This window comes from Alligator mississippiensis, chromosome 10 (genome assembly GCF_030867095.1).
Source record: "Alligator mississippiensis isolate rAllMis1 chromosome 10, rAllMis1, whole genome shotgun sequence".
Taxonomy (NCBI): domain Eukaryota; kingdom Metazoa; phylum Chordata; order Crocodylia; family Alligatoridae; genus Alligator; species Alligator mississippiensis.
The window spans coordinates 16,075,649-16,087,467 of NC_081833.1; the positions used below are offsets into that span (position 1 = coordinate 16,075,649).

The window sequence follows — 11,819 nt, forward strand, 5'->3', positions numbered from 1 at the left end:
AGCGAATGGGTGGATGTGGAGGGATGTGGGTTGGTCTGTGGGTAGGAGTAGGGCAATTGCTGGGGGCACTGGGTATGGGGGACCTTGTGTGGGGGCTGCTCAGGAGGGGTGGGTCCCCTGGCCCCCACAGGGTGCAGCCCACCCCCCCATCCCTCACAGGGCCCCAGCTCCCCTGCCCAGGGCCCATAACTAACAGGAGCAGCGAGGGGACCATGTGCCTCAAAGGGGTTTGAGGCAGAGCAACAGGCAGGTGCGCGCTTGTCTGGACGTGCCCAATGTGTAGGGGGAGCAGAGAGCATCTCTTTCAACAGAGTAAGCAGACACCACTGTGGGCCAGGCGTTGAGCTCCTCCAGCCGCTGGGTCTCAGCTAATCTCGAGAGCTGCTCCTTGTTTAGACACCAGGATAAAAGCAGGTTTGCCGAAGAGCTTGTGAGTTACGGAGGAGGTTCTGAAAACCCGTCCCTTGCTTTGATGCTGGAGTAGGAGCAGAGTGGGCACTCATATCCATCTCCAAGTACTGTGAGATGGGGCTGGGCAGTCAGAAAGCACGGAGATGGGTCATGCCAGGGAGATGCTCGGTGCTGGGATAATAGTTTAGTCCCCTGCTACAGCTCCCTCTCTTCTATCTGCAGGTGGCATTGCTGGTGGCATTGAAATCTGCATTACATTCCCCACCGAGTATGTGAAGACGCAGCTCCAGCTTGATGAGAAAGCACACCCGCCGCGGTATGCTGGCATCGGTGAGTCTGCAGATCTGGAGTTGCCTGGCCATGGGATGGGGGAGTCTGCCTGGATCATGAGCCCATGGAGCTACGGCAGTCAGTTGGGTGCTCCTCTTCCTCTGTAGCTCCACGCTGGCTTCATGGGGACTACAGTGCGTATTTACCTCTGAGCTGGAAGGGGCCCTTGTATTCCCCTGCCACCAAGAAACCCTTCCATTGTTGTGGTATGTCTAGAACAGATCCCTGCAGTCTCTCAAGCTTAAATGTCTACCAGTAACCAACCTTAGAGGCCTTGGTTAGATGAGATCTTCCCTCAGCGCACCGCACCACTTGTGCTATGCAAGGTACCTGGGAGCCAGTGTGTGCATTAGGCAAGGATTGGACAGTGCAGGCTGCATCAGAACAGAGGAGCTGGAGGAGTCCCAGGCATGATGGCTTTTTTTCCAGGCCAGATAGAGCTGCAGGAGTCCCTGACTAGCAGGACCAAAACCTCCTGCTGGTGTCCAGGCTACTTGCTGCATGGTGTCAGCACTGGGCACTGCTGCTGGCTATCAGACCCTTCTCCCAGCTGAGATTTAGGCAGCCAGCCAGGCAGTGGCTGGCAAGGCAGGCTGAGGTCAGGGCAGAGTATGTGGTTCCAAAGCCATTGGTTCTGTGTTTGGATTGGAGCCATGCTCCTGAGGACCTGCAGAGATGTGTCAGCCCCTGACTCGCTCCAAGTCCAGCTGAAAAGCAGTTCTGCAACCCAGTGCTTCCCCCTGCTGTTGCAGGTGCTCCTTTGTCCAGCATGTCTCTGCAGTTGCAGGCAATGTCCTGCTGCATGTGTGCCCCACCAGAGCCCATGTGCTGGGAGTCATGAGCAGTCAGCCATATGCCAGGGACCCTGCTGCATGTGACTTCAACCTCATTGGTAGAGGCCACCACTTCCATGCTCTGCCATGTGGGACACATCCATTAATTGCAGGCAAGGTCGGTTCCTCAGCTCACTGGCTGTAGATATTAGCTGATGTGAGCATGTTCACTGGCACGTGTCTAATGTTCTCCAATGGAGCATTTGCAGCCAGCTTATCACATTACCCTGGCTCTTCTTTCCTGCCCCTGTGCTGTGGATGTTCACTGGGGATGGTGAGGGCAGTGCCTGGCCTGGTGGGGGTGCTGCCATGTTGGCTTGATGAGGAGACTAAACCTTTTGGTCCATGCAATTTTCCCTAGCGGACTGTGTGAAGCAGACTGTGCGTGGCCATGGAGTGAAGGGGCTGTACCGAGGTCTCAGCTCACTGGTGTATGGCTCCATACCCAAGGCTGCTGTGAGGTAAGGAGCTCCAGGGATGGCTTCCTTGGGGGGGGGGGATGGCTCTGGACAATGTTCAGCCAGTTAGGCTGGCTGCAGCAGTATGCATTTGAGGCCCAGTGGATCGACATCACCCATGTGTGTGAGCTGGGTGTCCCCAGCTGACTTGGACACCACTGTGGAGGTCCTTATGGTCTCCCTTACTCCCACGAGTCTCCCAGACCGAGTAGAGCAAACTCCCAAAGAGATCCCTTGTAATCCCCAGGAGAAAATTGTCCTCCCTGCCTTGTGGCACTTTGGGGCTGTCGCCCTGGCCAGGGTTAGTGCTGCAGAAGGAAGAAATGCAAAGCCAGGTCTGTGCTGTCCTGGCACCAAAGGCCTACTGTCTTCCAGGCACCTCTCCTGGCTGGCTGTGGATGCACGTCCCCTGAAGGAGCTGCAGGTTAGGGTCTGTCCTTGGAGCCCTGAGCAACTCTGAGAGCAGAGGAGCATGCCTGCTTCTTAGGCCTGTGGAGCTTTCCATAATAACAATGTGTGGCGTTATTGTTGGGACAAATGGTGAGGGAACAGAGAGGTGACATGGGGCACATCACTAGGACGGCTCACTGTCTGCAAGTTGTTGTTCCGGTACAGTGCTTCAGTCCCCCAAGAGGCAGCAAGGTTGTCCCTATGTACCCTTCACTTTTTGAGCCAGACTGAGAACATCCAGAGCTGCGGCAGAGAGCTATGCCAGGGGTGCTGGCTCAAAGAGCAGTTTGAGTAACTTGTTCTTCACCACATCTCTCGGTGCCACCTCCATGAAGTGACTTTTTCTCCAGTGATGTAAAGCAGCGTGCTTGCAGTTGGCCATTTCTCCTGGTGTGGCAACATGAGGTGATGAATCAGGAGGGAAGGAGGCTGGATGAGATGCTGCGGCTGGCAAGACGCCCTGGCAGAGGCTGCTGCGTCTTTGTTTCTACTTGTCGCTGATAGCTGTCAGTAGTCCCAGCCTGGTGCCAGCCCCGTAGCCCCACCGCCTTGGCTCGTTGGGCAACTTGCACCTGCCTTTCCCGGGGAACTGTTTGGAAACGGGTGCAGCTGGCAGAGGAGAAGGGCCTGAGGGTCTGCACATGATGGATGCAGTGGGGGCCAGGCAATGGCATGGCACTAGGGAGGGACCAGGCCAGGGAAGCCCTTCTGAGCAGGAATTGGGAGTGAATCCCATTTGAAGGGCTGCCCCACACCGGCTCCCAGCTGCCCCCAGTTCTGTGCCCAGCATCTAGCTTTCTGCAGGGTCCAGCAGGTTTTGCATCTGTGGCCTTTCTCCCCTGCCAGGTTCGGCATGTTCGAGTTCCTCAGCAACCAGATGAGAGACGAGCAGGGGAAGCTGGACAGCACACGCAGCCTCTTCTGTGGCTTGGGAGCTGGGGTGGCAGAGGCAGTCATGGTGGTGTGTCCCATGGAGACCATTAAGGTACAGCAGAGACCTGCAGGCCTACATAGGGGCCTGCATGGAGGGGAGCCCTTTGCTGCCCCTGGGATGTTCTGGGAATGAGTCAGAGTAGGGGGAAGAGGCTGGGAAGACTCCCATGTTTGGAGAAAGCTTTTGCCCTGTGACTACCTCCTGCTGCATGACCTAGAGCTCAAGTGCATGCCTTGTGCACTAGTAAACCACTTTCAAACACTGGGAACAGTGCATTGGCCAAACTCAGCTTTTCTGCTGTGAGCTGTGGCCAAGAATGGAGTTGTGCTTTGCTGAAGATGAAATGACTACGGCCTTCTGATGAGCCCTAGTGGTGAGAAGTGGGATTTTCAAGAGAAGACTTTCCCTGGAGGGATTTCCTTGTGGATGGAAGGTGCAGGCAACCCCTGCTTGGCACTCTTACTTGGTTCTGGAAAAACCAAGTGCTAAGTGAAACAGCATTAAGTGAAACCCATTTCCCCATAGGATTTAATATAAATAAAGATGATTGGTTTTTGCACTACCTGCCGGCCCTGGCCAGGCCGCTGTGGCAAGGCACCACGTGGGCTGTGCCAGGATAGGCATCATAGATTTCATTTCATAGATTTCATAGACATTAGGGCTGGAAGGGACCTCGGAAGGTCATCGAGTCCAGCCCCCTGCCCAAAGGGCAGGACGTCAGCTGGGGTCATAGGATCCCAGCAAGATAAGCATCCAGTTTCATCTTGAAGGTGTTCAATGTAGGCGCTTGAACAACCTCCGGCGGCAGGCTGTTCCAGACCTTGGGGGCTCGGACAGTAAAGAAATTCTTCCTTATGTCCAGCCTGAAACGATCTTGTAGTAGTTTGTGACCATTCGTCCTCGTCATCCCTTGGGGCGCTCTGGTGAACAAACGTTCCCCTAGATACTGGTGATCACCCCTGATAAACTTGAAGGTGGCCATCAGATCACCCCTGAGCCTGCGCTTTTCTAGGCTAAAGAGCCCCAGGGCTCTCAGCCTGTCATCGTAGGGTCTGCTTCCCTGATCCCTGATCATGCGCGTGGCTCCTCCTGGCCTTGTTCCCCCACTGTGATGGCCCCTGCCAGCCAGCACCTGCCAGCCCCCAGAGCACCTGTGCACACAGCCCCAGCCACCCACCCATGGGTCCTGAGTTGGGGCTCTGGCATGGGGTATGCAGTGGGGCCACCTACCTGCCCGCACCCTGCTTTGCCCAGTGGGGGTTCCCTCCAGGCCCACCACCACTGGGATGAGCTGCCACCACCAGATGGCTGCAGGCTTGGGATGGTGGCTGTGCCCCACGGGTGTGTGACCTGGAGCAAAATGGGGCATGGGCTGCAGCCCGGCGGTGGGGGAGCTCTCTGGGCTTGGCTTGCACTGGCCCAGGCCCTGCACTCCTGCCAGCCCTGGCCTTGGGCCCCGTCCTCCTGCTGGCTCAGCCCCTGTGCTCATACCACCCACCCGCCCCTTCTCGCTGCTGCTGCTGCCGCTCCTTCCCACCCACTGGCCACTCCAGCACCACATGCCAGAGCAGACCCTGCACTCCCGGGCCCCACTGGCCAGGGCTCTAAGCTCACGCTGCCCGGCCCCCCACCCTCCCCTTCTCACTGCTACCGCTCCTCCCCACCCGCTCCAGCACCACATGCCGGAGCGGATCCCAGGCTTCCACCACCCGTCCCTGGGCTCCCGCCAGCTGTCACTGTCTCACCACTTCCCTTGCTGCCACTGCTCCCACCCCTGTGCTGAGCGAAACTAGGTAGGTATTTTAAATGAGCACTATAACAAAACCGCATTAAGCAAGGGTTGCCTGTATTCACTAGAACTCAGACTGGATTTGACTTTCTTGGCCTACCTGTCCTGTGCTGGGAGACTTGTTTTGAGGCTTGACCCCAGAACCTGATGCTCGGCATACTAACATGAACAACAGTAATGCTAAAAGCATGGCCAGGTACCTCAGTCAGTGGCAGGCTGCTCCATGCTCTGAAGCTATTTCTCTCTCAACTCTCTTTCCCCATATGTTGGGCTCAGTTTTCCTTCCTCGCTTTATGACCCCCAGATCCAACATCTCCCATGAAGCATGGGCTGGAAACAGGAATTTAACTGCAAAACATGTCCCTGTAAATGGTAACTGGGCACAAAGGCATCCTGTAGTGTGTGATATTATGTCTGAAACCTAGGCTGGACAATTGGTCGGAGGAATCGTGACCACCTCCTGCCTCTCCCTGAGAGGAGGTTGAGAACACAACGTGCTGTCACTCAGATGATTTGGGGCCCTGGAGGCTGTTCTTGGCTCTGCCACTGACCTTGCTGAATGACTTAAGTGAATCGCATACAAAAAACTAGAAGTCTTGGTTCCAAAATGATACCTTTTATTAGACCAGTATTTATTAGGAATCGCTTCACTTCTCTGCCTCAACTCTCCCATGTGGGAAGCAATTGTTACTCATGTATTATAAGAGCTCACAGGTGATCAGTAGGTTCATGTGTGATCTGGTGACATGAGTTAGTAATACCCACCCTCCTGTCCATCCCTGGACTTCCAGATTCTCTTCAACAAGTTGCTACTTCTGAACGTTTTGGGTATTCCTCAGCTGAAATCATTCTGGGTAAGGCAAATGATCTCTAGACTGGAGGGCTCTCTTTCTGACTGGCCTCCATTAGCGCACGCACATGGGTAGATACAGAGTTTTAGCCCCGCACTGCTGAATTCCTGAGCAGAGCGCAGCTGCTGGGCATCTGAGTGGGGGTGCCCATGGGGGGGGGTCTGTCCACGTCCTGTAGTTCTGGGGTACCCATGGGGGGTCTGTCCACATCCTGGTGGGGCTTCATGGCAGGCTCTAATGTTTTTTTTTTTCCCTGCAGGTGAAGTTTATCCATGACCAATGCTCCCCCAAGCCCAAGTACCGTGGTTTCTTCCATGGTGTACGGGAGATCGTCCGTGAGCAGGGTGAGTGAGGTCTCTGGAGTAGGGTAGCTTCCATTGCAAAGAAGGGGAGACCAAATGATAGGTGGCTGTAGCTTTCTGGCAGCTCACCAAAGCCATGCAGACACTAGGCTTCACCCCTGCAGCCAATGTGAACTTGAACATCACATCTTTCACAGATCAGCTCTTTGCATCATCCTGTCCAAGCTAAATACACGTGTGAGCCAAGCAGGTGGGACCCTGGGGGAAGATGGTTGCTGTTTGTGCCTGGTGTGCGTGTGGGGAGGGAAGGGCTGTATTGTGGGCCTGAGGGCTGAGAGCCAGGGGGTTGTGGTGGTTTTGGATGAGCCAGTCTTGCTGCTGTGTCCTTCCCCTAATGTTGCCTCCATCTCGCTGCAGGTCTGAAGGGCACCTACCAGGGGCTGACAGCCACTGTCCTCAAGCAGGGATCCAACCAGGCCATTCGCTTCTTTGTCATGACCTCTCTTAAGAACTGGTACAAAGGTATGGGGACTCTGCTCTTCCCAACACAGCTGCTGACTCCCAGCTTTTCTAGGCCAACCCCTGCCTCTGCATGGCTCTGGGAGCTCTAGCTACCATTGGCCAAGACCGTCTGAGATTTCCTGTATCAAAAGGAGTTTTTAGGCTTCTTCCAGCCTCCCCTGAGCTTCAGTCCTTCCCTCAAACAAGAATGCCCCCCTCTCAGTCTCTGCAGCTTTGCTTCTACAGGACTGAGGAAGGGACAGTGCAGAGGTGGGGAGAAGAGGAGCCCAGGGGCTTCAAAATGTAAGCCAGCGGGGGAAATGGAACAGCGCCCCCCTTCCTGTGCTCTGCCTTCTCACATCTGCTTGCTGCACCATTCAGCCTCCTTCCTCATACTTCCAGGGCCCTGGCTCCTTTGGACACTAGGATCTGCCCAGAACTAAGCCACCAGGAGTCGCTTTCTCACCCCTGCCCTCCAAACCAGTGCCCCAGGGCCTCCTGCTCTCCAGGCCCCAAGTCAACTAGGATCTTGGGGGCTCTGTGAGCTTTCAAGTCTCTGTAAACGCCAGTCAGCCTCAAATGGCTGCACCAGCTCCTGCCTATTGCTGGTGGCTGCAGAAAGCTTGTCTCTGGTCCCTGCAGCCCTGTCGTGTCCCCAGAGGCATCATGACTCCTGCTTGTTGGGGCCCAAACTCCTACTGCACTGGGTTGCCACCCAAGCCTTTCAGAGCCTGCACAGCCACTATGTGCAAAAGGATTTGGTGATGTACCTTCCCTTGCTTGGTTTCTAACCATCTTTTGTCCTATGTTTCTCTTCAACCTCCTCCCACCAACCTTCTCTTGCTGTCCCCTCAACACTTGGTCCCTTCCTCTCCACAGGGGATGATCCAAATAAGGTCATAAACCCCTTTATCACTGGCGTGTTTGGGGCCACTGCCGGAGCTGCGAGTGTCTTTGGCAACACCCCGCTGGATGTGGTGAAAACCAGGATGCAGGTACAGTGTGTGGTCACATGACTTCTTGGCATTTATTGAGAGCCTGCTGTTGGCCTCCTTACCCACAGTGCTGTATACCTGTTCAGGGCCCCTTTACCAAGTGTGGAAATGGCAGGATGGGGAACTGCTATACAAAGGAAGAGCAGGGGCAAAGAGCATTCCCTATGATAGTCCTCCAACATTGGTGCCAGTGGGTGGTCATGTCCATACTAGCCAAACTGTTTTGGATTTAGGGCCAGTGTAGTTTTGTCCCATAGCCCTGGCTGTAAGTGGCACTGCCCTCTGGGTACCTTTTGTGCTGCTCCCTGAAGGAGAGATTCATGGGAGATTTTGGAAGGAATTCTGTGCCCAGAGTTGGATTGATGACCCCAGGTGTCTCCATCCACTCCAGCACAGCAGCCCTGGACCCTGATTCTGAAGATTTTGTGGGGCTCTGGCTATGCTGAATGGTGGTGGCCATGCCTTTGGCCCATTGCATATAATTTGTGTGGACATAAGTTCTATGCTAGGGAAACCACGGGGTGGTGAACATGACTGGTGTAGGCCCCAGGTTCCCTTGCCTAGGAATGAGTTTTCTATTAACCCACCCCAGGGCTGTGATGTGAGTGTTTGACCCTTCTCTTTACTTCCTTTAGGGACTGGAAGCGCACAAGTACAAGAGCACCTGGGACTGTGCCTACAAGATCATGAAATACGAAGGGCCCCTGGCGTGAGTCCTGTGTCTTGTCTCCTTTTGGTGTGAGGGCAGCACAGGGGTGCTTGGGGCTCTGAAAATGGGGGAGGAGGGTGGTAGTGTTGAGAACAATCCCTCCACCACAGTCCAGTGCCACTGGCAAAGCAGGTGAATAGAGGAACAGGTGTCAGCTTGGGGTTCCTGGTTAACAGGCACCTGCTTCTGGGATTTGGAGGCTGAGAAGCCTCTGGGCCTGTGTGTATGGGAGGCTTGTCCCTGGTTGTAAGGGGCAGTCTAGAAAAGACAAAAGGGTGAATAGAAGGGGCAGGGAATAGAGGCATGGTCTGGGTGTGAGCTGCTCAGCAGAGATGTAGAAGGACAGGGAAGGGATTGGGGGAGCAAGTAAGGATTTTATTGGCTTTTGTGCAAGTGACACCAGCCCGTGGGTTAGGATGAAATTTGCTGGCTTGCACCAGCTGAGGAGCTGGTCCAGAACCTCTGGAGAAGCTGGGTCAGCTGGGTAGAAGAGATCCTGCTTCACAGCTGTTGGTAGAAGCTCCTGGTCAGGGTCCTTGAAAATCTGTCATTGCTGATTTGAAATTCCTGTTGGAGTTCCCTGGCCTGGAGGGAGCTCCTCCATAACACCTTGCTGCCAGCAGGGACCAGGACACATGCAGCTCACGACTTAAGGGGGAGGGGTTGAGCTGGAGGGCAGGGTGAGGTGTCATAGTCCTGGTCTCTCCTGCTCCACCAAAGGAAGCCCAGGTACTACCTCTCTCCAGTCTGCGCCAGGCTCCCTGCTCACCCCTTGCTTCTCCCTTGCTGACAGGTTTTACAAGGGTACCATCCCGCGCCTGGGTCGGGTCTGCCTGGACGTGGCCATTGTCTTTGTCATCTATGACGAAGTGGTCAAGCTCCTCAACAAGGTGTGGAAGACAGACTGAGCCCATGGCTCCGGGCAGTAGCACCGCCTCCACCTCTGCCAGGCCACAGCTGGGGAAGGATGACCGGAACCAGAGGGACACATCACCAGAGGCGGTGCTGGGGGCTCAAGTCTCCCATGTGTGTGCAGGCAGGGGAAGCCACCCCATGCCCCCCTCCCCATTCCTTCCTTCCTTTAACAAACCCAATGACCTTTATTTATAGGAATGAACTGTGATAGGTTTAAATTATGGATCGTGCAATGCCATGATGGGGGGAGGGGGAAATCTTATATGCAGGCTTCACGGTGGCCAGCTGTGGCAGCTTGGTGGGGTAGGAAGAGCTAGGAACTCGGTGCCCATGAGTGAGAAAGGTGCCACGGTTCTTCAGCTCAGAATTCAGTCAGTTTCCTTTTGCCTTTGGACCAAATTAGCCAGCAAGTAGCTTTCCACTGACAGGCACTGTTATGCCATGTCTATCCTAACAGGCAGCACTGCACTGAGAGAGGCTGGAAGGCTGGTTGCTCCCTCTGCCATGCTGTGAGGGCCCTGGCTGTAGGGGAGCTCCCAACTACTCCAGTGCCAGCCTTGAGATGTAGGAATTGCTAGAGGGGATGGTTTGGATCTCAGCCTATCTCAGTCAGTGATGGGGAACCCCAGCCTGCTCTAGCAGACCTCATCCTTGCCTCAAGTGCAGCATTTCCATTTGGAAGAGGCAACTTAATGCTGTGTGGCCTATATTGGCCATTTCGCACGTGGAAGCTGGGGGGTGGGGTGTCACAGGGCAGCCAGCATTGGTTCGTCCCTCCCCTCTGAGCCAGATCCAGTATGATCCATGGCCTTAAATCTGTTCTGAGCATGCCTGTCCTCTTGTCAGCTCTGCCAGGCCAGCAGCATCCCTTGGAGGAGAACGGGGAATCCATTCTGCACTCTCTCTCCTTGAAGTTGAGGGCAGACAGCATGCCCTGTCCTGTCTTCCTCTCTCACCATTGGCATCTGGCAGAGCTGTTGCAGGCCTGGCACATCCCTGACTCCCCAGCCCAGACACGTAACATTCTGGTATGGACCAAAGGCACCCATGCCACAGGGGCTCGGCGAAGTTTTGGTTTTCATTGCTGAGGAAACATCCTCCGAGCAACCAGAACCTGCAGCACCTCTGCCAAAGCCCCTCTGTTTACAATTTGAAGGTGTGAGGAAGGGGCAACGGTACGGGTGACACCCTCTTGCCTTACGCTTGGCCTCTGTACCACTCGCGAGGAGGCCCTTTCCCTCATTAGGTCATTCCCTCTTCTGCATTCCTGCCTCTCACCCCCTTTCTGCTTCTCTATTCCAGTGATGAGGGCCATATAAGTACCTAGAGACTAAATAAACTCAACACGGACCTAGTAAACACCTGCACTGTATCTGAAGAGAACTCTTTGCCCAGTGCCAAGCGCTTGTAATGATTCCAGTCCATTTGTGCCAAATTGTGTGTCTTGTCTATGATGGAGATGTGGGGGTCTCTCTGTTCAATGTTCTGTCAGTAACAAATGCAGCCTTAATACTATCCTACCAGAGGAGTTAGGAGAATGTCACTCTTTTCTCCAAAGCCATGGAGAATTTTTTTTTTTTCTATTACTTTTTGTGTTCACAACTTGAATAAAGTAGAAAGCTCTTCTGAACAAAGCCTTGAGCCTGAAAAGCCAGCGCACATCCCTACCAGGGTGCAAATGTGAGTGCAGGCACAAGCACACTCGGGTGTGTGTTCAGTAGTTGACTACACTATTCCACAGTATTGGTCCCAGACCTTGCAGCTCCAGCCACGTACGTTACTGCAGCATTGGCAGCCGCTGGTGTGCCATGCATCTGCCGACAGACACCAGTAGCTGTCTGCAGCACGGTGGTTTGCAGTGGTCTGGCTAGCCAGGATGCACCCTGGCTCTCGGGGGAGCACTATACAGGATGCCTGGTCAGGTGCTTTGTTCCACTCCTGCTACTATTGTAGAACCCAGGGGTTCCTTTTGAAGCTTGTTGGGGTGGTGGGTGTTAGTATTGCACTTGAGACTGGATGGTAGAGCAAGTCTTTCTCTTGCCATTTTCAAGGCCAAACTGGTGCTCTTTGGTGAGAGCATCCACAATAAACCAAAGTTTCCTGTTTAACAAGTGTCTCTTGGTTGCTGTGTGTGGGCCAGTGGCATCCCGTGTTTGTGTGAAGCCTTTGCTCACTGGATGTCAACTCCCCCTCGCTTGCCTTTCAGGTGAGCAAAACCATCCGGAGTGAAGTCCTGGGTGCTAGGGCCCAGTCCCTGCAAGCCTGTGTCACTGATGTGGTTGAGTACATAGAAACTGCCCCACCCTTGCCTTCAGGTCACTTGCTGAGGCCGTTTTAGCCC

At 54.6% G+C, this 11,819-nt stretch overlaps 1 protein-coding gene across 1 annotated transcript in view; it reads left to right on the forward strand.

Moving 5' to 3' along the window:
• The window catches only part of SLC25A1 (solute carrier family 25 member 1), a 37,274-nt gene extending 25,685 nt beyond the window's left edge, over nucleotides 1-11,589 (forward strand). The window contains exons 2-9 of the mRNA XM_014598848.3: nucleotides 634-741; nucleotides 1,936-2,035; nucleotides 3,329-3,467; nucleotides 6,316-6,400; nucleotides 6,776-6,880; nucleotides 7,739-7,854; nucleotides 8,490-8,563; nucleotides 9,357-11,589. Coding sequence (XP_014454334.1) covers nucleotides 634-741; nucleotides 1,936-2,035; nucleotides 3,329-3,467; nucleotides 6,316-6,400; nucleotides 6,776-6,880; nucleotides 7,739-7,854; nucleotides 8,490-8,563; nucleotides 9,357-9,471 — 842 coding nt within the window. The 3' untranslated portion in view covers nucleotides 9,472-11,589. The remainder of the gene's footprint in view (nucleotides 1-633; nucleotides 742-1,935; nucleotides 2,036-3,328; nucleotides 3,468-6,315; nucleotides 6,401-6,775; nucleotides 6,881-7,738; nucleotides 7,855-8,489; nucleotides 8,564-9,356) is intronic.
• The last annotated feature ends 230 nt before the right edge of the window (nucleotides 11,590-11,819 follow it).